Source organism: Heterodontus francisci, chromosome 48 (genome assembly GCF_036365525.1).
Source record: "Heterodontus francisci isolate sHetFra1 chromosome 48, sHetFra1.hap1, whole genome shotgun sequence".
Classification (NCBI taxonomy): Eukaryota; Metazoa; Chordata; class Chondrichthyes; order Heterodontiformes; family Heterodontidae; genus Heterodontus; species Heterodontus francisci.
The window spans coordinates 10626811-10654592 of NC_090418.1; the positions used below are offsets into that span (position 1 = coordinate 10626811).

General features: G+C 48.9%; 2 protein-coding genes across 2 annotated transcripts; both read right to left on the minus strand.

Annotated features, from left to right (window-relative positions):
- Positions 1 to 3395: 3395 nt before the first annotated feature.
- On the minus strand, positions 3396 to 5828 carry LOC137357432 (zona pellucida sperm-binding protein 3-like). Its single transcript, XM_068023777.1, has 9 exons — positions 5626 to 5828; positions 4835 to 4950; positions 4643 to 4746; positions 4374 to 4551; positions 4160 to 4286; positions 3994 to 4082; positions 3799 to 3920; positions 3593 to 3718; positions 3396 to 3514 (listed from the first exon to the last, which is right to left on the minus strand). Exons 1-9 carry the CDS (start codon positions 5767 to 5769, stop codon positions 3396 to 3398), a joined length of 1125 nt encoding a protein of 374 aa, XP_067879878.1. The 5' UTR covers positions 5770 to 5828.
- Positions 5829 to 21450: 15622 nt separating this feature from the next.
- On the minus strand, positions 21451 to 27211 carry LOC137357433 (zona pellucida sperm-binding protein 3-like). The gene is made up of 10 exons (XM_068023778.1): positions 27017 to 27211; positions 23681 to 23872; positions 22887 to 23002; positions 22695 to 22798; positions 22426 to 22603; positions 22212 to 22338; positions 22046 to 22134; positions 21867 to 21975; positions 21648 to 21780; positions 21451 to 21569 (listed from the first exon to the last, which is right to left on the minus strand). Exons 1-10 carry the CDS (start codon positions 27209 to 27211, stop codon positions 21451 to 21453), a joined length of 1362 nt encoding a protein of 453 aa, XP_067879879.1.
- Between the last annotated feature and the right edge of the window lie 571 nt (positions 27212 to 27782).

A 27782-nucleotide genomic window follows, 5' to 3' on the forward strand; every position in this document is an offset into this window, starting at 1 on the left:
CACAGGGCCTCTTGGATGCCCAGATTTGCATTGCTAGATCTGTTCGAAATCTATCCCATTTAGCACGGTGATAGTGCCACACAACACGATGGAGGGTATGCTCAATGTGAAGGCGGGACTTCGTCTTCACAAGGACTGTGTAGCGGTCACTCCCATCAATACAGTCATGGACAGATGCATCTGCGGCAGGCAGATTGGTGAGTACGAAGTCAAGTATGTTTTTCCCTCTTGTTGGTTCCCTCACCAACTGCCACAGACCCAGTCTGGCAGCTGCGTCCTTCAGGACTCAGCCAGCTCGGTCAGTAGTGGTGCTACCGAGCCACTCTTGGTGATGAACTCTGAAGTCTCCCACCCAGAGTACATTCTGCACCCTTGCCACCCTCAGTGCTTCTTCCAAGTGGTGTTCAACATGGAGGAGTACTGACTCATCAGCTGAGGGAGGGCGGTAGGTGGTGATCAGCAGGAGGTTTCCTTGTGCACGTTTGACCCGATGCCATGAGACTTCACGGGGTGCGGAGTCGATGTTGAGAACTCCCAGGACGACTCCCTCCCTACTGTATACCACTGTGCCGCCACCTCTGCTGGGTCTGTCTTGCCAGTGGGACAGGACATACTCGTGGATAGTGATGGCAGTGTCTGGGACATTGTCTGTCAGGTCTGATTCCGTGAGTATGACGATGTCAGGCTGTTGCTTGACTGGTTTGTGGGACAGCTCTCCCAACTTTGGCACAAGCCCCCAGATGTTAGTAAGGAGGACTTTGCAGGGTCGACAGGGTTGTCGTTTTCAGTACCTAGGTCGATGCCGGGTGGTCCGCCCCATTTTTAGCCATTCAAGTCAGTCTTGGGCTGCTTTGCCCATTAATTCCATTTCCTTTAATACCTTTAAAAATCTGCCTCTGTCTCAGGTTCCAATTGACCAATTATCCGGTCTGCTGTGGGGTTAACAAAAGTTCCACATTTGTATTATTGTGTTGAAGAATTCTTCCCAATTTCACTCCTGAATAATAACCTATTAAGTTTGGCTCCCTTTAACTCCCCACGTGAAGAAAGTCTCCCTCTATCTATCCTATTAAATGCTAACATTTAAAAGGCCCTTGATTCAGCCACTCTAGAAATCATCTTCACAGGTTTATGTAACTCACCTTTAATTTCACCCCGTAAGTCTTCATTCTGTTCAACATGCACTACAACTCAACCATGGCCAGAAATATCCTTCCATCCTTCCCAGATGTGGTGCCCAAAAATGAAAGCACTTTGCCAAACAGGAGTCTTTGACCAAAGCTCACTACAACTGTACCATCATGTTTGCAAAAGGCCCATATTTCAGTAAAATATTTTCTACAGATTTTAAAACCTCTGACCACTTGCAACAGCTCATTGGTCAGAAATTGTGACTTAGCACACTCAAATTGTTATTGTCAGACTGGATTGCACAACCTCAGTCATCTCCAGTTGTCACTCTGCCTATCCATTTCGAGTGCCCCTTTGGAACGTGCTGCTCTCACTGGCACAAAACATCACTTGCAAACATTGATAATACACATCAGGATTCATTCATGTAACACAGTAGCCAGTACAGACTCTGGAACCTGAAGGATCACCACCAGTCACATCCCAGTCATTTAAAATCCTTCATGTCCCCTACCACCTCATCCAAGTCAAAGAGGCTGCCTCAGACTTGCAGGGAATCTTTTTGAAGAGGTTGAGGTCTACATCGACAATTTGCCCAAGGACACCCTCGGTATGAAGTTCAGAACCTAACAATTAGTCATGTGCCCTTAGCATGAGAAGTTCACTAAGCAGCTCATAACTAAACTGCTCGTCCTCCCCAATGCTCGCAGCCGACAAATGACAAACTTTGATCTGTCCTTGTTGAGGGTGACAGTCAGTTTTCTGGCTGTACGAAATGATCTGTCAATGAGAAACAGGAGAGTCCTTTACCTCAAATCAGCACAGCAATGCCTTTAGAGTGGAGTAAGCCACAAGTATATGGGGGACATTGACAAACTCAGGTGGAATGAAGATATCCATGGACCTCTATCAGGTCATTGGCCATGTCCACACAGAGCCTCTGACCTGCCAGCTCCTCAAACATGCGGCCAAAACTCAGGAGCACGTGACTGAAATGCAGCGTGATTTGGTAAATCATCTCAACTGATTAATTCAACCCATCCTTCCTAGATCAGAAATTGGCTAGCTGAAAGACAGAGGGTGGTGGTTGACGGCAAATGTTCATCCTGGAGTTTAGTTACTAGTGGTGCACCACAAGGATCTGTTTTGGGGCCACTGCTGTCTGTCATTTTTATAAATGACCTGGAAGAGGGTGTAGAAGGGTGGGTTAGTAAATTTGCGGATGACACTAAAGTCAGTGGAGTTGTGGGTAGTGCCGAAGGATGTTGTAGGGTACAGAGGAACATAGATAGGCTGCAGAGCTGGGCTGAGAGATGGCAAATGGAGTTAAATGCGGAAAAGTGTGAGGTGATTCACTTTGGAAGGAGTAACAGGAATGCAGAGTACTGGGCTAATGGGAAGATTCTTGGTAGTGTAGATGAACAGAGAGATCTTGGTGTCCAGGTACATAAGTCCCTGAAAGTTGCTACCCAGGTTAATAGGGCTGTTAAGAAGGCATATGGTGTGTTAGCTTTTATTAGTAGGGGGAAAATTGAGTTTCGGAGCCACGAGGTTATGCTGCAACTGTACAAAACTCTGGTGAGGCCGCACCTGGAGTATTGTGTGCAGTTCTGGTCACCGCATTATGGGAAGAATGAGGAAGCTTTGGAGAGGGTGCAGAGGAGATTTACTAGGATGTTGCCTGGTATGGAGGGAAGGTCTTATGAGGAAAAGCTGAGGGACTTGGTTGTTTTTGTTGGAGAGAAGGAGGAGGAGAGGTGACTTAATAGAGTCATATAAGATAATCAGAGGGTTAGATAGGGTGGATAGTGAGAGTCTTTTTCCTCGGATGGTGATGGCAAACATGAGGGGACATAGATATAGGACAGATGTTACAGGTAGTTTCTTTACCCAGAGTAGTAGGGGCGTGGAACGCCCTGCCTGCAACAGTAGTAGACTCGCCAACTTTAAGGGCATTGAAGTGCTAATTGGATAGATAGATGAAAATGGAATAGTGTAGGTCAGATGGTTTCACAGGTCGGCACAACATCAAGCACCAAATGGCCTGTACTGCGCTGTAATGTTCTAATCTCTAAAAAAAAATAAAAAAATTGGCCAGGCTGCAATTTGCTAGTCCAAACCCTGCACAGGTCAGTGAAATTGGTCGACTTCAATAATAAAAATGCATCAGTATCACCTAACTGGGCTCATGGCATCTTCATTGGACTTGTGAAATGAAAAAGGCAAAGATACATGTAATGATTACTTTATTGATAATTCAATAACTAGTTGATCGGAGTTTGCTTGTGTTTCCTGTACAGGAACAAGGCGATCAATAAAGCAGAGATCAGACAGACAGCTATCACAGTCAGGGCCACAATCAGGACCACCTCAGACTCCACACCTACAAAGCAATGAGAAACCAATGGTTAGTGAAGGAAACACTGAGGGGAAAATGGAAACTAGCAGTCAGCCAACTCACCACCTGGAGACCTCTCCTGCAGCCTTCGCTCAACCTCATTCAAGGACTCAGTTGCCAGGTCAGTCACCTCAGGATCCAGAATGACCAGGGGTCCAAGTGAGGCCTCACCCTCCCACTTCAATCCAGCTTCACTCTCTGCAATATCAAACATGCCAGTTAGAGGGGGTAAAGGGAGATCTCCCACATCTAGAGGATCAATGTCCTACCAGCTTCAGGTACAAGATCCCTCCTTCCTCTGGAAGGAAATCGGAACTCCCTTGTGGCACCACAGTTACCCACATGGCAACAGGCACAAATGTCATTGTTGGATTCCTCCAATGGGGTCCAGCTAAACAAGAGAAACAGTTGATCAACCAGGTTGTCCACCCTTCCAAACAACATTGAAGAGAAAAGGAACTTACACATTCTGCATCTTCTGGAAAGTACAAGCTTTGTTCATGGAATCTCTCCAATCCACTGGAGCAACTTTCAGGTGACAGGTGATGAAAATCTGGGACATAAATGTCAGCACAACAAACTTAGTGACACCTCCCAATATGGAGAGCCCAATGATCAGCTTCCACTTACCAAGGAACGGTCATCTCCAAAGAAGCGGAAAGCATCCAGGTCAAACCGCAGCTTGTCCAGCTCACGCTCGTCTCTTGGCAACACGAAGGTTGAAAAGGAGTCCTCAGCTTTGCTGTCCAGGAGGCAACTGGAGAAAGATTCAAAAAGGGACATGAAGGGAATCAAGTGAAGCCATTGAGATGGGAGCAGCTGGAGAAAGCAGAGAGCTCCTTACCCATTGTAGTCAATGATGCTGTATCTCGGGGTGGAATCCTTGTCTGGGCTCAATGTAGCTACACAGCGGTCAATGTAGAGCTTCAGGGGCATGTGGTTGGTCATTGAAACAGAGGCCTCAATGTGAATGAGGTCACCCAGGTAGTAGACAGTCGAGGTGCGCTCTGTAAGCCAGTCATCTGAAGTACAAGAGGGCAAGGGTTGGAGACAGTGGGTACAACTCCCAGTGGGTGAGTACAGGAAATCACTCCCCATCCACCCATCACATACCATTCATTAGGCGCAGAGAGAATGACAGATGCCCTTCTCCAGACTTGGTGGAGCTGAATGGGATCCAGGTGGGCTTGATGGCGTTACTGCTCACATTGCCCTTCCTGGAAGGAAAGGAGAGTTATTTTAGGACAACTTCAGAGAACTTGCATTGGACTGAAAATTCATTAATAAAAATCACTCATCTATTACCTAAAATAATGACACTCAATGGGAACGACAGCTCCATTTGTTCTCACAATGACAGATCCATGATACTGGGGGGTGTGGTTCAGGTGGGTGGTGTAGACCAGGAAATCTCCAGCCATCTGAAAGACATCAGGTAAAGGAATTGATGAACTGATCTCAATGGAAGATATTTATCTATATTGGTCAGCAACAGGAATTGCTGAATATTGGTATTGAACTAGCTACTCAAGCACTCCCTGTAACTCTGTTCGATCCCCCTTTATTGGAGGACACTTCCAGCTTGCAAACCAAAAACCCTAAATCCCACAGAAAGAGCTCCCATGTAAACATCCAAGTGAGCTGCCAGTTACCCTGCTCTGGAACACCAAACCATTATTCATGGACTCACTGAAGTAATTCTCAGCTGTAATTGCTCAAATCGAAACACCAAAAACAGAGCTGCCTTGAATATATTAAAACCCAACTGCACTGGTTTAGCCTTCAAAAATGGAAGCCACACAAGATGGAATTTCTTGACTGAATGGAGGAAGCAGGTGTCAATGAGAGACAGGAAAGGAAGGACTAGCTTGAAGAAAACAGAACAAGATTTGAGAGCAGGTGATACAAGTTAAAGAAAGCAACAACATCTGAGTGACAAGCTTCTTTCCAATACTTACCAAAAACAAAATAAATAGTTAGGGTGAATGTTAACAGAGGGACAGTACACAGACAGGAACAAGTCTTCATGAATGTTCAGGAAATCAGTGTTGAAAGTGTACACATGAAGTTTAGAACAAGAGTCAAGGACTCATTACCTGCAATCTGCTGCCACAGTCATGGAGCCCATAGTCAAAGAGGACAGTGTGGTTCTGAGAGTAGATCCTGGTCGGCCGACAACCTGCTGTCCCCAGGGTCAGGTCAGCAGCTTTAATCAGGTGCCTGGTTCCAAATAAATCCATCTGGACCCTGACCAGCAGGTTCTGCTCTCCACACTGCACCGTCACAGTCTGCAGTGGAGACACACTTCGACCCTCAGACACACGGAAATGGGAACCAAAGGGAGACCCAGTTGGAGGGACTCTCTGAGGCACAGGGGTGGCTTTTACTCTTCCCCATGGAAACCTCTGGTCTCGAAACTGTTGCCAAGTATCAGAGCAACAGACAACTCCAACTAACACCAGCACTGGGAACAAACCCCTCATTACAAAATCCCCCATGATACCAAACAACTCAACCATCCCTTCACCCACCAACCAGCTCCTTTTATACACACAAACTGCAGTCACCTGACACCAATGATCCCAGAAGCAGCAACATTGAGCCAATTAACCAGCCCCAATCTCCACAATTTACAACCAATGACAGAACTCATAGATGTATTGGTTGGAGGGCCTATTTTATTTAGACCAATAGGAGTGACTCTGAGTTGGCCCAGTGTCACCTGACAGAAATCAGCTCCACAATTTCTCATGTTGAAGGGAACCATTAATACAACAATCTAACGTGGCTTTGATAATTGATCATAGAGTCAGAGTCAAACAGCACAGAAACAGGCCCTTCGGCCCATCCTAACTGTGCCGGTCATCAAGCACCTAACTATTGTAGTCCCATTTTCCTGCACTTGGCCCGTAGCCTTGTATGCTATGACATTTCAAGTGCTCATCTAAACACTTCTTAAATGTTGTGAGGGTTCCTGCCTCTACCACCTCTTCAGGCAGTGCGTTCCAAATTCCAACCACCCTCTGGGTGAAAATTCTTTACCTCAAATGCACCCTAAATCTCCTGCCCCTTACCTTAAATCTATGCCCCCTGTTTATTGACCCCTCCGCTAAGGGAAAACGTTTCTTCCTATTTAATCTATCCATGGCTTTCATAATTTTGTATACCTCAATCATGTCCCCCCTCAGCCTTCTCTGCTCGAAGGAAAACAACCCTAGCCTTTTCTGGTCTCTCTTCATAGCTGAAATGCTCCAGCCCAGGCAACATCCTGGTGAATCTCCTCTGCACCCTCTCCAGTGCAATCACATCCTTCCTGTAGTGTGGTGCCCAGAACTGTACACAGTACTCCAGCTGTGGCCTAACTAGTGTTTTATACAGCTCCATCACCTCCCTGCTCTTATATTCTATACCTCGGCTAATAAAGGCAAGTATCTCATATGCCTTCCTAACTACCTTATCTACCTGTGCTGCTGCCTTCAGTGATCTTTGCACAAGTACACCAAGGTCCCTCTGACTCTCTGTACTTCCTATGGTTCTACCATCCATTGTATATTCCCTTGCCTTGTTAGTTCTCCCAAAATGCATCACCTCACACTTCTCAGGATTAAATTCCATTTGCCACTGCTCTGTCCATCCTACCAGCCCATCTATACCATCCTGTAATCTAAGGCTTTCCGCCTCACTATTTACGACACCACCAATTTTTCGTCTCATCCGCGAACTTACTGATCATGCCCCCTATATTCACGTCTAAATCATGAATGTACACTACAAACAGCAAGGTTCCCAGCACCGATCCCTGCGTTACACCACTGGTCACAGGCTTCCACTCGCAAAAACAACCCTCGACCATCACCCTCTGCCTCCTGCCACTAAGCCAATTTTGGATCCAATTTGCCAAATTGCCCTGAATCCCATGGGCTCTTACCTTCTTAACCAATCTCCAATGCGGCACAGTGGCGCAGTGGTTAGCACCGCAGCCTCACAGCTTGAAGGACCCAGGTTCGATTCTGGGTACTGCCTGTGTGGAGTTTGCAAGTTTTCCCTGTGACAGTGTGGGTTTTCGCCGGGTGCTCCGGTTTCCTCCCACAGCCAAAGACTTGCAGATTGATAGGTAAATTGGCCATTATAAATTGCCCCTAGTGTAGGTAGGTGGTAGGGAATATGGGATTAGTGTAGGGTTAGTATAAATGGGTGGTTGTTGGTTGACACGGACTCGGTGGGCCGAAGGGCCTGTTTCAGTGCGGTATCTCTAAATAAATAAATAAAAGCCTTACTGAAGTCCATGTCAACTACATCAACGGCTTTACCCTCATCTACACATCTAGTCACCTCCTTGAAAAATTCAATCAAGTTAGTTAGACACGATCTCCCCCTGACAAAGCCGTACTGACTATCTCTGATTAATCCCTGCCTCTCCAAGTGGAGGTTAATCCTGTCCCTCAGAATTTGTTCCAATAGTTTCTCAACCACTGATGTTAGACTCACCGGCCTGTAATTTCCTGGTGTATCCTTCTACCTTTCTTGAATAATGGTACCACATTCACTGTCCTCCAGTCCTCTGGTACCTCTCCTGTGGCCAGACCGGATTTGAAAATTTGTGTCAGAGCCCCTGCTATTTCCTCCCTTGCCTCACATAACAGCCTGGTATACATCTCATCTGGGCCTGGGGATTTATCTACTTTTAAGCCCACAAAAACAGCTAATACTTCCTCCCTTTCAATACTAGTATGTTCAAGTATATCACAATCCCCCTCCCTGATCTCTACACCTACATCGTCCTTCTCCATAGTGAACACAGGTGAAAAGTAATCATTTAAAACCTCACCTATGTCCTCCAGCTCCACACACAGATTGCCGCCTCTCATGTCCCCTGTTCGCTCTCCTAATTACTTTTTAAAGTACCCCCCACACTTTCTATACTCCTCTCGGGCCTCTGCTGTTTTCAGCACTCTGAATCTGCCATAAGCCTCCTTTTTTCCTGATGCAATCCTTTATATTCCTGGACTTGTTGGTCCTACCCTTCACATTTATGCGAACATCTGATGTAGATTTTCCTACAAGTAGCTGCTCCCAGTCCACTTTGGCCAGATCCTGTTTTATCATATTGAAATTGACCTTTCCCCAATTCAGCACCTTTATTTGCAGTCCATCTTTGTCCTTTTCCATAACTACCTTAAATCTTACCGAGTTATGGTCACTATCCCCGAAATGCACCCCCACTGACACATCTACTACTTGTTCAGCTTCATTAACTAGAATTAGGTCCAGAACCGCCCCTTCTCTTGTCGGACTTTCTATGTACTGACTCAAAAAGCTCTCCTGTATGCATTTTAAGAATTCCGCCCCCTTTAAGCCTTTTGCACTCAGACTATCCCAGTTGATATTAGGGAATTTGAAACCCCCTACTTGAGTGGAGGGGACCTTACAGTTGATCAGTCTGGGACTGAACTCCACTCCAATTGCCCCGAACCCATAGACTGTAAAACACGAGAAGCTCCCCAGCACCCGCTGATAACTAGAATGATATCACCAGGGGGAAACCCTTCGTCCAAAGTAAAAACCCAAAGTCGAGGCAAAGTAACTGAAATCTCAATTATCCTGTGTGTGCACAGTGATGAATGGTACGATGGGAAATTGAGGCTGTCACACTGGTACAACAACAACTTGTAATTATAACCCACCTTTAACATATAGAAACATCCCAAGTTTCCTCACAGAGGTGGAATCAGTGACAATGAGACTCCGCGCCAAAGAAGGAGTGACCAGAAGCTTCATCAATAATCTGGCTTCTCAGCTGGCTCTTAATGGAGGAGAGAGAGGTGGAGAGACAGAGGTTCAATGAATTCAAGAGAGTGGGACTTAAATGACTGAAGACCTGGCCGCCAATGGTGGGGTGAATGAAGGGGAGGGTCCACAGGTTGGAGTTACTGGAGCTTGAGTTCTGAAATGGGGGGGAGCGATTACCAGAGGTTGGTATTTGGAAGACATGGTTGTGCAGTGAAGAGGAAGAGTTACTCGGTATCTAACCCTGTGCTGTCCCTGTCCTGGGAGTGTTTGATAGGGAGAGTGTAGAGGGAGCTTTACTCATGTTTCTAACCCCGTTTTTTTTTTTTTCCTTATTTTTTCTTTTTTAATATTTTTTTCATTTTTTTTTTCTTTCAGGCTTCCCAATCAGAGAACAGCCAACCCCATGCTGTACCTGTGTTTGATGGGGACAGTGTTGAGGGAGCTTTACTCTGTATCTAACCCCCGTTTTTTTTGGGGGGGAATGTTTGATGGGGACAGTGAAGAGAGAGCTTTACTCTACCTAACCCATTTTTTTTTTCTTTTTTTTGTCGAGGGGTCCTTTATTCTTCAGGCCCCCTTTATATACACACTTATATTTTTAAAATAACTTTATTAAAACCAGATAAATAAACAAAAAATTCAAATTAAAATGCCATTCTCGGCGTCGACAATGCACTCCAGTCCCTGCGGTGCCCACCGGTCGCGGAAGGCCTCAAGCGTACCGGCGGACACCGCATGCTCCTTTTCCAGGGACACCCGGGCGCGAACGTAACCGCGGAAGAGGGGCAGGCAATCGGGGAGGACGGACCCCCCGACGGCCCGCAACCTGGACCTGTGAATTGCCACCTTGGCCAGGCCCAGGAGCAGACCGACGAGGAGATCCTCCTCCCGGCCCAAGCCCCTCCGCACCGGGTGCCCAAAGATCAGGAGCGTGGGACTGAAGTGCAGCCAGAATTTGAGGAGCAGCCCCTTCAGATACTCAAATAGGGGCTGCAACCTCGCACACTCCGTATAAATGTGGAACACGGACTCGTCCAGGCCGCAGAAAGTACAGGTGGCCTGGGAGTCCGTGAACCTACTTAAAAGCCTATTGCACGGGACTGCACTGTGCAGCACCCTCCACCCCAGGTCCCCGATGTAAAGGGGGAAGACTCCCGCGTAGAGAGACCTCCATCGGGGTTTCCCCTCGCCGCCAGATGGCAACGCGGACCGCCAGGGCGTGTCCGGCCGGCTGACGAGGGCGAGGAAGTGGAGAGTGTGCAGGAGCAGCCCGTACAGGAAACCCCTCCGCGCCGATTGGAATGGCACGGAGGGCATTTCCGAGAGGCGGCTCGGGTTGTGCGGGACCGGCTCCCGAGGAGGGTTTCGGGGCCTGGGTCCGATGAGCAGTTCTGGCCGAACAGGGGTCAGCTCTGCCGGGAGCGCTCCGCACTCCCGAGCCCCCTCTGCACCCACAGTGAGGGGCGTCCCGGGGCTTTCGGCTACTCTTCCGCCCGTCGGACCGTCCCCGGAGTCGGCCGCCCGGACAGCCGACGCGCTCCCCCACCGGCGGTGGAGGCGACCATGTTCCAGACTCGGAATAGATCCCGGTAAAAGACAGGCAACTCCCTCAGAGAGGCGCGGCTAACGGACTCCACCAGGAGCTGCGTGTCGTCTTGAAGGCAGTGACACTGGCGGAAAAATACGTCGCCAGCGCACACCGTCTAGGAGGACGCTCGACGTACAGGTATCTCTGCAGGGTCCGAAGGCGGAGAGTCGCAGCCTGGGTGCGGATGCACAACAGCGACTGACCGCCCTCCTCTATCGGGAGACTCAGGACCGCGGCAGAGACCCAGTGTTTCCTCTTGCCCCAGAAGAAATCGACGAGTTTCTTCTGGATCTTGGTGGCAAATACAGGGGGCGGGGCCAAAGTGACCAACCGGCCGGCTCGTGCAGAGCCAATCCCATCAACCCCCTGCGAAGCAGGCAGAGGAAGGGCTCCACGCAGACGGTATACAATTGGCCGGACATGGGGCATCCCTGACGCACTCCTCTCACAAAGCGAAGGGGCGCTGTCAAGGACCCGTTAACTTTGAATAAGAATTAGAATTAGAATTAGAACATTACAGCGCAGTACAGGCCCTTCGGCCCTCGATGTTGCGCCGACCTGTGAAACCATCTGACCTACACTATTCCATTTTCATCCAATGACCACTTAAATGCCCTTAAAGTTGACGAGTCTACTACTGTTGCAGGCAGGGCGTTCCACGCCCCCACTACTCTCTGAGTAAAGAAACTACCTCTGACATCTGTCCTATATCTATTACCCCTCAACTTAAAGCTATGTCCCCTCGTGTTTGCCATCACCATCCGAGGAAAAAGACTCTCACTATCCACCCTATCCAACTCTCTGATTATCTTATATGTCTCTATTAAGTCACCTCTCCTCCTCCTTCTCTCCAACGAAAACAACCTCAAGTCCCTCAGCCTTTCCTCGTAAGACCTTCCCTCCATACCAGGCAACATCCTAGTAAATCTCCTCTGCACTCTTTCCATAGCTTCCACATCCTTCCTATAATGCGGTGACCAGAACTGCACGCAATACTCCAGGTGCGGTCTCACCAGAGTTTTGTACAGCTGCAGCATGACCTCGTGGCTCCGAAACTCGATCCCCCTGCTAATAAAAGCTAACATTCCATATGCCTTCTTAACAGCCCTATTAACCTAGGTAGCAACCTTCAGGGATTTATGCACCTGGACACCAAGATCTCTCTGTTCATCTACACTACCAAGAATCTTCCCATTAGCCCAGTACTCTGCATTCCTGTTACTCCTTCCAAAGTGAATCACCTCGCACTTTTCCGCATTAAACTCCATTTGCCATCTCTCAGCCCAGCTCTGCAGCCTATCTATGTCCCTCTGTACCCTACAACATCCTTCGGCACTATCCACAACTCCACCGACCTTAGTGTCATCCGCAAATTTACTAACCCACCCTTCTACACCCTCTTCCAGGTCATTTATAAAAATGACAAACAGCAGTGGCCCCAAAACAGATCCTTGCGGTACACCACTAGTAACTAAACTCCAGGATGAACATTTGCCATCAACCACCACCCTCTGTCTTCTTTCAGCTAGCCAATTTCTGATCCAAAGCTCTAAATCACCTTCAACCCCATACTTCCGTATTTTCTGCAATAGCCTACCGTGGGGAACCTTATCAAACGCCTTACTGAAATCCATATACACCACATCCACGGCTTTACCCTCATCCACCTGTTTGGTCACCTTCTCGAAAAACTCAATAAGGTTTGTGAGGCACGACCTACCCTTCACAAAACCGTGCTGACTATCGCTAATGAACTTATTCTTTTCAAGATGATTATAAATCCTGTCTCTTATAACCTTTTCCAACATTTTACCCACAACCGACGTAAGGCTCACAGGTCTATAATTACCAGGGCTGTCTCTACTCCCCTTCTTGAACAAGGGAACAACATTTGCTATCCTCCAGTCTTCCGGCACTATTCCTGTCGACAATGACGACATAAAGATCAAGGAAAAAGGCTCTGCAATCTCCTCCCTAGCTTCCCAGAGAATCCTAGGATAAATCCCATCTGGCCCAGGGGACTTATCTATTTTCACACTTTCCAAAATTGATAATACCTCCTCCTTGTAAACCTCAATCCCATCTAGCCTAGTAGTCTGAATCTCAGTATTCTCCTCGACAAAATTTTCTTTCTCTACTGTAAATACTGACGCAAAATATTCATTTAACACTTCCCCTACCTCCTCTGATTCCACACACAGCTTCCCACTACTATCCTTGATTGGCCCTAATCTAACTCTAGTCATTCTTTTATTCCTGATATACCTATAGAAAGCCTTAGGGTTTTCCCTGATCCTATCCGCCAATGACTTCTCGTGTCCTCTCCTTGCTAGACACTCTGCGGTGGCGTATAAAAGTCGGACCCGGGCCACGAAATGCGGTCCGAGTCCGAAAGCGCACAGAGTCCCGAAAAGGTAGTCGTGATCCACCCTGTCGAACACCTTCTCCTGATCGAGGGAGAGAAAGGCGACCGACTGACCAGTCCTCTGGGAAAGATGGATCAGGTCCCGGACCAGGTGGATGTTGTCCTGGATGGACCGGCCCGGGACCGTGTAGACTGGTCGGGGTGGATCATGTGGGCCAGCACGGAGCCCAGGCGGGTAGACATAGCCCGGGCAAAGATCTTATAATCCGTGCTGAGGAGGGAGACCGGACGCCAGTTTTTAAGCAGGCGGAGATCGCCCCTCTTCGGCAGCAAGACGATGACCGCCCTGCGCCACAAGAGGGGCATCTCCCGGGTCGCCAGGCTTTCCCCCAGGACCCGCGCGTAATCGTCCCCCAGGATGTCCCAGAACGCCCTGAGGAACTCCACGGTCAACCCATCCAGCCCTGGGGATTTGCCCCTTGAGAGCTGGTGGAGGTCGCCAGTCAGCTCCGCCAACGTGAGCGGAGCCTCCAATCCTTCAGCGCCCTCCAGGCTGATCTGCAGCAGGTCCTCCCACAAAACTCTGCGCGCATCCTCGCTGGACGGATCCGGAGAGAACAACGCACTGTAATAAGTACGGACCAGGAGGCCCATTCCCTCCGGATCCGTGATGGAGGATCCGTCGTCGGCCAGCAGCTCAACGAGCTGCTTACGGACCCCCCGCCATTTTTCCAGCGAGTAGAAGAAGGGTGAGGCGCGGTCCAAATCTTCCAGGCGCATTTGGCAACTCCTGCATTACTCCAGCACATCTTTGTGGAGTTTTGGCCAGCCAAACCGCTGTCTTATGCAGGCTTTGGTCTTTAGTATACCGGCATGTACAGTCACTGTAGTCCCGTGAGCCCTTCTCAATATTTCTCTCCGGTACCTCCGCGGCACCAATAACTGGTGAACTACTGTCCACTCCTTGCTCTCCGGTCTGTGAGGTGAACTCCATTTCCTCATCAGTACCACATTCCTTAATTAGTAGCAATCAGGGACTCCCTCTGCTTCACTTTCAGACTGGGCAGCCTGTGCTAACTCTCGCAATACTGGGTCGGCTCGCTGAGCCTCAGCTAGGAAAAATCCATTTAATTCATTCCCTGGGTCTCCTAATTTTCCAAAGAAAGTCTCAGATAGACAGACCTCATGGTCATCTGCCTGCAGCGCCAATGCAGTCTCCTCTGGGGGAGTTGGTTTGATCATGGCCTGACCCACTACACATTCAGGGAAACCGCAGGGGTCCGTCTCCTTCCACCGCCCTGTCTCTCTGACCTCCTGCGGTGTTTCTTTCACTAGTGGAGGGGGTGCTACCACCTTCACCCCTGCCAGATCATTACCTAGGAGCAGGTCAACCCTGACCACAGGCAAACTAGAGACAATCCCTATGGTCAGTGGTCCCGAAACCAGGTCGCACTCCAGGTGTACCCAGTGTACAGGTACAGGTATACACTGCCCTCCAATACCACTCACCACCATTGTGGTGTTCACTGCACTCTCTGGGGGAAAGGTCAGGCCTTTTCCCATGAAAAGGGATCTAGAGGCTCCTGTATCCCTGAGAATCACTATGGGCTTGCTTGCTCCACTCGAGGGCTATGGGGTTACTTTCCCTTCAGACACAAATCCCTGATAACCTTCAGGAATCTTATTAAATTTTGCTGCACTTGCAGCCGTAAGCTTCCTGGGTCTCACTCTTACTGCCGTTAAAGGCACAGCTTGTTCTGCCGTACTTTCCATCAGGGTCCCCGTCTTCACTGAGCGGGTGGGCCCTGATTAACCGTACAGGTTTTCCCTTTATCTTCCTGCAGTCAGCTTTTTAAATGCCCTGCTTTATTACAATGGAAGTATGCAGGTCCTCTTGCTCACAGCACCTTCCTTTCTGGCTCGAGGAGGGCCCTCTGCGTCTCCTGCTTTTCTTTCCTCCCAAGACTGCTCGGGATCCTAACCCCTTCGCACCCTTTGTCCTTTCGGGATTTGTGAGGGTGACTCGAAAACGTCCTCCCCTGGGAAACAGACTTATAAATTAAAGCAAACTCATCGGCCAGAACGGCCGCTTGCCGGGCTCCCTGAACCTGCTGCTCCTCCACATGTGTCTTTATGGAGAATGGGAGAGAGTGTTTAAATTTCTCTAACAGGATGACTTCTCTGAGATTCTCATAGCTGAGCTGTACTTTAAGAGCCCTCAGCCACTGGTCAAAAGCCAGCTGCTTACTTCTTGCAAACTCCAGATAAGTTTGATGAGCTTGCTACTTGACGGTTCGAAACTTTTGCCGATAGGCTTCGGATATTAATTCACATGCGCCGAGAGCATTTTTGGTCAGTTCATAATTTGATGAACTCTCATCTGGCAACAGGGAATAAACTTCATTGGATTTTCCAGTTAGCTTGCTCTGTAGTAAAAGAGGCCAGGTCTCAGCTGGCCATTTTAGCTGCCTTGCCAGTTTCTCAAAGGATACAAAAAAATATTTCTACATGTTCCTTATTGAGTTTTAGAATGAGTTGAGCTAGTTTTAACAATTCTGTACCCAGCCCTGAATTATACTCCTTCATATTGGCCATGCTTTCACTGGGGTTACTCTGTCGCCCCGCATCACTCTCTTTCTTTGCATTCTTTCTGTAATGTTCTTTCTCGCTCTCGTTCCTTCTCCTGTCTTTCATTTTCTTCACGTTCCTTCTGAAGCTACTTTTTTTTTATTATTCATGCATGGGATGTGGGCATCGCTGGCCAGGCCAACATTTATTGCCCATCCCTCCTTGCCCTTGAGAAGGTGGTGGTGAGCTGCCTTCTTGAACCGCTGCAGTCCATGTGGTGTAGGCATACCCACAGTGCTGTTAGGAAGGGAGTTCCAGGATATTGACCCAGCAACAGTGAAGGAACGTTGATATAGTTCCAAGTCAGGATGGTGTGTGACTTGGAGGGGAACTTGCAGGTGGTGGTGTTCCCATGCATTTGCTGCCCTTGTCCTTCTAGGTGTTAGAGGTCGCAGGTTTGGAAGGTGCTGTCGAAGGAGCCTTGGTGCATTGTTACAGTGCATCTTGCAGATGGTACACACTGCTGCCACTGTGCGTCGGTGGTGGAGGGAGTGAATGTTGGTGGATGGGCTGCTTTGTCCTGGATGGTGTCGAGCTTCTTGAGTGTTGTTGGATCTGCACTCATCCAGGCAAGTGGAGAGTATTCCATCACACTCCTGACTTATGCCTTGTAGATGGCGGACAGGCTTTGGGGAGTCAGGAGGTGAGTTACTCACCGCAGGATTCCTAGCCTCTGACCTGCTCTTGTAGCCACGGTATTTATATGGCTACTCCAGTTCAGTTTCTGGTCAATGGTAGCCCCGAGGTTGTTGATAGTGGGGGATTCAGCGATGGTAATGCCATTGAATATCAAGGGGAGATGGTTAGATTCTCTCTTGTTGAAGACGGTCATCACCTGGCACTTGTGTGGCGCGAGTGTTACTTATCAGCCCAAGCCTGGATATTGTCCAGGTCTTGCTGCATTTCTACACGGACTGCTTCAGTATTTGAGGAGTCGCGAATGGTACTGAACATTGTACAATTATCAACGAACATCCCCACTTCTGACCTTATGATTGAAGGAAGGTCATTGATGAAGCAGCTGAAGATGGTTGGGCCTAGGACACTACCCTGAGGAACTCCTGCAGTGATGTCCTGGAGTTCAGATGATTGACCTCCAACAACCACAACCATCTTCCTTTGCACTAGATGTGACTCTAACCAGCGGAGGGTTTTCCTCCTGATTCCCATTGACTTCGGTTTTGCTGGGGCTCCTTGATGCCATACTCGGTCAAATGCTGCCTTGATGTCAAGGGCAGTCACTCTCACCTCACCTCTTGAGTTCAGCTCTTTTGCCCATGTTTGAACCAAGGCTGTAATGAGGTCAGGAGCTGAGTTTGCCCTGGTGGAACCCAAACTGAGCGTCACTGAGCAGGTTATTGCAAAGCAAGAGTCACTTGATGGTCCTGTTGATGACACCTTCCATCACTTTACCGATGACTGAGAGTAGGCTGATGGGGCGGTAATTGGCCGGGTTGTACTTGTCCTGCTTTTTGTGTACAGGACATACCTGGGCAATTTTCCACGTTGCAGGGTAGATGCCAGTGTTGTAGCTGTACTGGAACAGCTTGGCTATGGGTGCGGAAAGTTCTGGAGCACAGGTCTTCAATACTATAGCCGGTATATTCTGAGGGCCGACAGCCTTTGCGGTATCCAGTGCCTTCAGTCGTTTCATGATATCACACGGAGTGAATTGAATTGGCTGAAGTCTGGCATCAGAGATGCTGGGGAGTTCAGAAGGAGGCCGAGATGGATCATCAACTCGACACTTCTGGCTGAAGATGGACGCAAATGTTTCAGCCTTATCTTTCGCACTGGGTTCCCCCATCATTGAGGATGGGGATATTTGTGGAGCCACCTCCTCCAGTTAGTTGTTTAATTGTCCACCAGCATTCAAGGCTGGTTGTGGCAGGAATGCAGAGCTTAGATCTGATCCGTTCGTTATGGGATCGCTTCGCTCTATCGTATGCTGCTTACGCAGTTTGGCACACAGATAGTCCTGTGTTGTTGCTTCACCAGGTTGACACCTCATTTTGAGGTATGCCTGGTGCTGCTCCTGACATGCCCTCCTGCACTCTTCATTGAACCAGGGTTGGTCTCCTGGCTCGATGGTAATGGTAGAGTGGGGGACATGCCGGGCCATGAGGTTACAGATTGTACAATTCTGCTGCTGCTGATGGCCCACAGCGCCTCTTGGATGCCCAGATTTGCATTGCTAGATCTGTTCGAAATCTATCCCATTTAGCACGGTGATAGTGCCACACAACACGATGGAGGGTATGCTCAATGTAAAGGCGGGACTTCGTCTTCACAAGGACTGTGTAGCGGTCACTCCCATCAATACAGTCATGGACAGATGCATCTGCGGCAGGCAGATTGGTGAGTACGAAGTCAAGTATGTTTTTCCCTCTTGTTGGTTCCCTCACCAACTGCCACAGACCCAGTCTGGCAGCTGCGTCCTTCAGGACTCAGCCAGCTCGGTCAGTAGTGGTGCTACCGAGCCACTCTTGGTGATGAACTCTGAAGTCTCCCACCCAGAGTACATTCTGCACCCTTGCCACCCTCAGTGCTTCTTCCAAGTGGTGTTCAACATGGAGGAGTACGGACTCATCAGCTGAGGGAGGGCGGTAGGTGGTGATCAGCAGGAGGTTTCCTTGTGCACGTTTGACCCGATGCCATGAGACTTCACGGGGTGCGGAGTCGATGTTGAGAACTCCCAGGACGACTCCCTCCCTACTGTATACCACTGTGCCGCCACCTCTGCTGGGTCTGTCTTGCCAGTGGGACAGGACATACTCGTGGATAGTGATGGCAGTGTCTGGGACATTGTCTGTCAGGTCTGATTCCGTGAGTATGACGATGTCAGGTTGTTGCTTGACTGGTTTGTGGGACAGCTCTCCCAACTTTGGCACAAGCCCCCAGATGTTAGTAAGGAGGACTTTGCAGGGTCGACAGGGTTGTCATTTTCAGTACCTAGGTCGATGCCGGGTGGTCCGTCCCATTTTTAGCCATTCAAGTCAGTCATGGGCTGCTTTGCCCATTAATTCCATTTCCTTTAAAAATCTGCCTCTGTCTCAGGTTCCAATTGACCCATTATCCAGTCTGCTGTGGGGTTAACAAAAGTTCCACATTTGTATTATTGTGTTAAAGAATTCTTCCCAATTTCACTCCTGAATAATAACCTATTAAGTTTGGCTCCCTTTAACTCCCCACGTGAAGAAAGTCTCCCTCTATCTATCCTATTAAATGCTAACATTTAAAAGGCCCTTGATTCAGCCACTCTAGAAATCATCTTCACAGGTTTATGTAACTCACCTTTAATTTCACCCCGTAAGTATTCATTCTGTTCAACATGCACTACAACTCAACCATGGCCAGAAATATCCTTCCATCCTTCCCAGATGTGGTGCCCAAAAATGAAAGCACTTTGCCAAACAGGAGTCTTGGACCAAAGTTCACTACAACTGTACCATCATGTTTGCAAAAGGCCCATATTTCAGTAAAATATTTTCTACAGATTTTAAAACCTCTGACCACTTGCAACAGCTCATTGGTCAGAAATTGTGACTTAGCACACTCAAATTGTTATTGTCAGACTGGATTGCACAACCTCAGTCATCTGCAGTTGTCACTCTGCCTATCCATTTCGAGTGCCCCTTTGGAACTTGCTGCTCTCACTGGCACAAAACATCACTTGCAAACATTGATAATACACATCAGGATTCATTCATGTAACACAGTAGCCAGTACAGACTCTGGAACCTGAAGGATCACCACCAGTCACATCCCAGTCATTTAAAATCCTTAATGTCCCCTACCACCTCATCCAAGTCAAAGAGGCTGCCTCAGACTTGCAGGGAATCTTTTTGAAGAGGTTGAGGTCTACATCGGCAATTTGCCCAAGGACACCCTTGGTATGAAGTTCAGAACCTAACAATTAGTCATGTGCCCTTAGCATGAGAAGTTCACTAAGCAGCTCATAACTAAACTGCTCGTCCTCCCCAATGCTCGCAGCCGACAAGTGACAAACTTTGATCTGTCCTTGTTGAGGGTGACAGTCAGTTTTCCGGCTGTACGAAATGATCTGTCAATGAGAAACAGGAGAGTCCTTTACCTCAAATCAGCACAGCAATGCCTTTAGAGTGGAGTAAGCCACAAGTATATGGGGGACATTGACAAACTCAGGTGGAATGAAGATATCCATGGACCTCTATCAGGTCATTGGCCATGTCCACACAGAGCCTCTGACCTGACAGCTCCTCAAACATGCGGCCAAAACTCAGGAGCAAGTGACTGAAATGCAGCGTGATTTGGTAAATCATCTCAACTGATTAATTCAACCCATCCTTCCTAGATCAGAAATTGGCTAGCTGAAAGACACAGGGTGGTGGTTGACGGCAAATGTTCATCCTGGAGTTTAGTTACTAGTGGTGCACCACAAGGATCTGTTTTGGGGCCACTGCTGTTTGTCATTTTTATAAATGACCTGGATGAGGGTGTAGAAGGGTGGGTTAGTAAATTTGCGGATGACACTAAAGTCAGTGGAGTTGTGGGTAGTGCCGAAGGATGTTGTAGGGTACAGAGGAACATAGATAGGCTGCAGAGCTGGGCTGAGAGATGGCAAATGGAGTTAAATGCAGAAAAGTGTGAGGTGATTCACTTTGGAAGGAGTAACAGGAATGCAGAGTACTGGGCTAATGGGAAGATTCTTGGTAGTGTAGATGAACAGAGAGATCTTGGTGTCCAGGTACATAAGTCCCTGAAAGTTGCTACCCAGGTTAATAGGGCTGTTAAGAAGGCATATGGTGTGTTAGCTTTTATTAGTAGGGGGAAAATTGAGTTTCGGAGCTACGAGGTTATGCTGCAACTGTACAAAACTCTGGTGAGACCGCACCTGGAGTACTGTGTGCAGTTCTGGTCACCGCATTATAGGAAGAATGAGGAAGCTTTGGAAAGGGTGCAGAGGAGATTTACTAGGATGTTGCCTGGTATGGAGGGAAGGTCTTACGAGGAAAAGCTGAGGGACTTGGTTGTTTTCGTTGGAGAGAAGGAGGAGGAGAGGTGACTTAATAGAGACATATAAGATAATCAGAGGGTTAGATAGGGTGGATAGTGAGTCTTTTTCCTCGGATGGTGATGGCAAACATGAGGGGACATAGATATAGGACAGATGTTACAGGTAGTTTCTTTACCCAGAGTAGTAGGGGCGTGGAACGCCCTGCCTGCAACAGTAGTAGACTCGCCAACTTTAAGGGCATTGAAGTGCTAATTGGATAGATAGATGAAAATGGAATAGTGTAGGTCAGATGGTTTCACAGGTCGGCACAACATCAAGCACCAAATGGCCTGTACTGCGCTGTAATGTTCTAATCTCTTTAAAAAAAAAAAATAAAAAAATTGGCCAGGCTGCAATTTGCTAGTCCAAACCCTGCACAGGTCAGTGAAATTGGTCGATTTCAATAATAAAAATGCATCAGTATCACCTAACTGGGCTCATGGCATCTTCATTGGACTTGTGAAATGAAAAAGGCAAAGATACATGTAATGATTACTTTATTGATAATTCAATAACTAGTTGATCAGAGTTTGCTTGTGTTTCCTGTACAGGAACAAGGCTATCAATAAAGCAGAGATCAGACAGACAGCTATCACAGTCAGGGCCACAATCAGGACCACCTCAGACTCCACACCTACAAAGCAATGAGAAACCAATGGTTAGTGAAGGAAACACTGAGGGGAAAATGGAAACTAGCAGTCAGCCAACTCACCACCTGGAGACCTCTCCTGCAGCCTTCGCTCAACCTCATTCAGGGCCTCAGTTGCCAGGTCAGTCACCTCAGTATCCAGAATGACCAGGGGTCCAAGTGAGGCCTCACCCTCCCACTTCAATCCAGCTTCACTCTCTGCAATATCAAACATGCCAGTTAGAGGGGGTAAAGGGAGATCTCCCACATCTAGAGGATCAATGTCCTACCAGCTTCAGGTACAAGATCCCTCCTTCCTCTGGAAGGAAATCGGAACTCCCTTGTGGCACCACAGTTACCCACATGGCAACAGGCACAAATGTCATTGTTGGATTCCTCCAATGGGGTCCAGCTAAACAAGAGAAACAGTTGATCAACCAGGTTGTCCACCCTTCCAAACATTGAAGAGAAAAGGAACTTACACATTCTGCATCTTCTGGAGAGTACAAGCTTTGTTCATGGAATCTCTCCAATCCACTGGAGCAACTTTCAGGTGACAGGTGATGAAAATCTGGGACATAAATGTCAGCACAACAAACTTAGTGACACCTCCCAATATGGAGAGCCCAATGATCAGCTTACACTTACCAAGGAACGGTCATCTCCAAAGAAGCGGAAAGCATCCAGGTCAAACCGCAGCTTGTCCAGCTCACGCTCGTCTCTTGGCAACACGAAGGTTGAAAAGGAGTCCTCAGCTTTGCTGTCCAGGAGGCAACTGGAGAAAGATTCAAAAAGGGACATGAAGGGAATCAAGTGAAGCCATTGAGATGGGAGCAGCTGGAGAAAACAGAGAGCTCCTTACCCATTGTAGTCAATGATGCTGTATCTCGGGGTGGAATCCTTGTCTGGGCTCAATGTAGCTACACAGCGGTCAATGTAGAGCTTCAGGGGCATGTGGTTGGTCATTGAAACAGAGGCCTCAATGTGAATGAGGTCACCCAGGTAGTAGACAGTCGAGGTGCGCTCTGTAAGCCAGTCATCTGAAGTACAAGAGGACAAGGGTTAGAGACAGTGGGTACAACTCCCAGTGGGTGAGTACAGGAAATCACTCCCCATCCACCCATCACATACCATTCATTAGGCGCAGAGAGAATGACAGATGCCCTTCTCCAGACTTGGTGGAGCTGAATGGGATCCAGGTGGGCTTGATGTGGTTACTGCTCACATTCCCCTTCCTGGAAGGATAGGAGAGTTATTTTAGGACAACTTCAGAGAACTTGCATTGGACTGAAAATTCATGAATAAAAATCACTCATCTATTACCTAAAATAATGACACTCGATGGGAACAACAGCTCCATTTGTTCTCACAATGACAGATCCATGATACTGGGGGGTGTGGTTCAGGTGGGTGGTGTAGACCAGGAAATCTCCAACCATCTGAAAGGCATCAGGTAAAGGAATTGATGAACTGATCTCAATGGAAGATATTTATCTATATTGGTCAGCAACAGGAATTGCTGAATATTGGTATTGAACTAGCTACTCAAGCACTCCCTGTAACTGTTCGATCCCCCTTTATTGGAGGACACTTCCAGCCTGCAAACCAAAAACCCTAAATCCCACAGAAAGAGCTCCCATGTAAACATCCAAGTGAGCTGCCAGTTACCCTGCTCTGGAACACCAAACCATTATTCATGGACTCACTGAAGTAATTCTCAGCTGTAATTGCTCAAATAGAAACACCAAAAACAGAGCTGCCTTGAATATATTAAAACCCAACTGCACTGGTTTAGCCTTCAAAAATGGAAGCCACACAAGATGGAATTTCTTGACTGTGAATGGAGGAAGCAGGTGTCAATGAGAGACAGGAAAGGAAGGACTAGCTTGAAGAAAACAGAATGATAAGGTTTGAGAGCAGGTGATACAAGTTAAAGGCAACAACATCTGAGTGTTAAGCTTCTTTCCGATACTTACCAAAAACAAAATAAATAGTTAGGGTGAATGTTAACGAGAGACAGTACACAGAGACAGGAACAAGTCTTCATGAATGTTCAGGAAATCAGTGTTGAAAATGTACACATGAAGTTTAGAACAAGAGTCAATGACTCACATTACCTGCAATCTGCTGCCACACTCATGGAGCCCATAGTCAAAGAGGACAGTGTGGTTCTGAGAGTAGATCCTGGTCGGCCGACAACCTGCTGTCCCCAGGGTCAGGTCAGCAGCTTTAATCAGGTGCCTGGTTCCAAATAAATCCATCTGGACCCTGACCAGCAGGTTCTGCTCTCCACACTGCACTGTCACAGTCTGCAGTGGAGACACACTTCGACCCTCAGACACACGGAAATGGGAACCAAAGGGAGACCCAGTTGGAGGGACTCTCTGAGGCACAGGGGTGGCTTTTACTCTTGTCCATGGAAACCTCTGGTCTCGAAACTGTTGCCAAGTATCAGAGTAACAGACAACTCCAACTAACACCAGCACTGGGAACAAACCCCTCATTACAAAATCCCCCATGATACCAAACAACTCAACCATCCCTTCACCCACCAACCAGCTCCTTTTATACACACAACCTGCAGTCACCTGACACCAATGATCCCAGAAGCAGCAACATTGAGCCAATTAACCAGCCCCAATCTCCACAATTTACACCCAATGACAGAACTCATGGATTTATTGGTTGGAGGGCCTATTTTATTTAGACCAATAGGAGTGACTCTGAGTTGGCCCAGTGTCACCTGACACAAATCAGCTCCACAAGTTCTCATGTCCCCGGAGTCGGCCGCCCGGACAGCCGAGGCGCTCCCCCACCGGCGGAGGAGGCGACCATGTTCCAGACTCGGAATAGATCCCGGTAAAAGACAGGCAACTCCCTCAGAGAGGCGCGGCTAACGGACTCCACCAGGAGCTGCGTGTCGTCTTGAAGGCAGTGACACTGGCGGAAAAATACGTCGCCAGCGCACACCGTCTAGGAGGACGCTCGACGTACAGGTATCTCTGCAGGGTCCGAAGGCGGAGAGTCGCAGCCTGGGTGCGGATGCACACCAGCGACTGACCGCCCTCCTCGATCGGGAGACTCAGGACCGCGGCAGAGACCCAGTGTTTCCTCTTGCCCCAGAAGAAATCGACGAGTTTCTTCTGGATCTTGGTGGCAAATACAGGGGGCGGGGCCAAAGTGACCAACCGGTACCACAGCATGGAGGCCACCAGTTGGTTTATGACCAGCGCTCGGCCCCTGTAGGAAAGCACTCGGAGCAGTCCTGTCCAGCGCCCCAGCCGAGCGGTGACTTTCGCCTCCAACTCCTGTCAGTTTGCCGGCCAGGCTTCCTCAGCGGGGCTAAGGTGAACTCCCAGATAGAGGAGGTTCGTGGTGCTCCACGCAAAAGGTGTCATCTCCTGCGGCAGGGAGTCCACCCGCCACTGACCAACCAGGAGTCCGGAACATTTCTCCCAATTGATCCTCGTGGAGGACGCGGCGGAAAAGGTCTGCTGGCAGTCGCGCATCCGCCGCAAGTCAATGGGATCTGTGACCGCGAGGAGCACGTCGTCGGCGTAAGCCGAGGGGACGACCCGCATGGCCGGCTCGCGCAGAGCCAATCCCCTCAACCTCCTGCGAAGCAGGCACAGGAAGGGCTCCACGCAGGCGGTATACAATTGGCCGGACATGGGGCATCCCTGACGCACTCCTCTCCCAAAGCGAAGGGGCGCCGTCAAGGACCCGTTAACTTTGAATAAGAATTAGAATTAGAATTAGAACATTACAGCGCAGTACAGGCCCTTCGGCCCTCGATGTTGCGCCGACCTGTGAAACCATCTGACCTACACTATTCCATTTTCATCCAATGACCACTTAAATGCCCTTAAAGTTGGCGAGTCTACTACTGTTGCAGGCAGGGCGTTCCACGCCCCTACTACTCTCTGTGTAAAGAAACTACCTCTAACCTCATCCACCTGTTTGGTCACCTTCTCGAAAAACTCAATAAGGTTTGTGAGGCACGACCTACCCTTCACAAAACCGTGCTGACTATCGCTAATGAACTTATTCTTTTCAAGATGATTATAAATCCTGTCTCTTATAACCTTTTCCAACATTTTACCCACAACCGAAGTAAGGCTCACAGGTCTATAATTACCAGGGCTGTCTCTACTCCCCTTCTTGAACAAGGGAACAACATTTGCTATCCTCCAGTCTTCCGGCACTATTCCTGTCGACAATGACGACATAAAGATCAAGGAAAAAGGCTCTGCAATCTCCTCCCCAGCTTCCCAGAGAGTCCTCGGATAAATCCCATCTGGCCCAGGGGACTTATCTATTTTCACACTTTCCAAAATTGATAATACCTCCTCCTTGTAAACCTCAATCCCATCTAGCCTAGTAGTCTGAATCTCAGTATTCTCCTCGACAACATTTTCTTTCTCTACTGTAAATACTGACGCAAAATATTCATTTAACACTTCCCCTACCTCCTCTGATTCCACACACAGCTTCCCACTACTATCCTTGATTGGCCCTAATCTAACTCTAGTCATTCTTTTATTCCTGATATACCTATAGAAAGCCTTAGGGTTTTCCGTGATCCTATCCGCCAATGACTTCTCGTGTCCTCTCCTTGCTAGACACTCTGCGGTGGCGTATAAAAGTCGGACCCGGGCCACGAAATGCGGTCCGAGTCCGAAAGCGCACAGAGTCCCGAAAAGGTAGTCGTGATCCACCCTGTCGAACACCTTCTCCTGATCGAGGGAGAGAAAGGCGACCGACTGACCAGTCCTCTGGGAAAGATGGATCAGGTCCCGGACCAGGTGGATGTTGTCCTGGATGGACCGGCCCGGGACCGTGTAGACTGGTCGGGGTGGATCATGTGGGCCAGCACGGAGCCCAGGCGGGTAGACATAGCCCGGGCAAAGATCTTATAATCCGTGCTGAGGAGGGAGACCGGACGCCAGTTTTTAAGCAGACGGAGATCGCCCCTCTTCGGCAGCAGGACGATGACCGTCCTGCGCCACAAGAGGGGCATCTCCCCGGTCACCAGGCTTTCCCCCAGGACCCGCGCGTAATCGTCCCCCAGGATATCCCAGAACGCCCTGAGGAATTCCACGGTCAACCCATCCAGCCCTGGGGATTTGCCCCTTGAGAGCTGGTGGAGGGCGCCGGTCAGCTCCGCCAACGTGAGCGGAGCCTCCAATCCTTCGGCGCCCTCCAGGCTGACCTGCAGCAGGTCCTCCCACAAAACTCTGCGCGCATCCTCGCTGGACGGATCCGGAGAGAACAACGCACTGTAATAAGTACGGACCAGGAGGCCCATTCCCTCCGGATCCGTGATGGAGGATCCGTCGTCGGCCAGCAGCTCAACGAGCTGCTTACGGACCCCCCGCCATTTTTACAGCGAGTAGAAGAAGGGTGAGGCGCGGTCCAAATCTTCCAGGCGCATTTGGCAACTCTTGCATTACTCCAGCACATCTTTGTGGAGTTTTGGCCAGCCAAACCGCTGTCTTATGCAGGCTTTGGTCTTTAGCATACCGGCATGTACAGTCACTGTAGTTCCGTGAGCCCTTCTCAATATTTCTCTCCGGTACCTCCGCGGCACCAATAACTGGTGAACTACTGTCCACTCCTTGCTCTCCGGTCTGTGAGGTGAACTCCATTTCCTCATCAGTACCACATTCCTTAATTAGTAGCAATCAGGGACTCCCTCTGCTTCACTTTCAGACTGGGCAACCTGTGCTAACTCTCGCAATACTGGGTCGGTTCGCTGAGCCTCAGCTAGGAAAAATCCCATTTAATTCATTCCCTGGGTCTCCTAATTTTCCAAAGAAAGTCTCAGATAGACAGGCCTCATGGTCATCTGCCTGCAGCACCAATGCAGTCTCCTCTGGGGGAGTTGGTTTGATCATGGCCTGACCCACTACACATTCAGGGAAACTGCAGGGGACCTTCTCCTGCCACCGCCCTGTCTCTCTGACCTCCTGCGGTCTTTCTTTCACTACTGGAGGGGGTGCTACCACCTTCACCCGCACCAGATTATTACTTAGGAGCAGGTCAACCCTGTCCACAGGCAAACTAGAGACAATCCCTATGGTCAGTGGTCCCGAAACCAGGTCGCACTCCAGGTGTACCCAGTGTACAGGTACAGGTATACACTGCCCTCCAATACCACTCACCACCATTGTGGTGTTCACTGCACTCTCTGGGGGAAAGGGATCTAGAGGCTCCTGT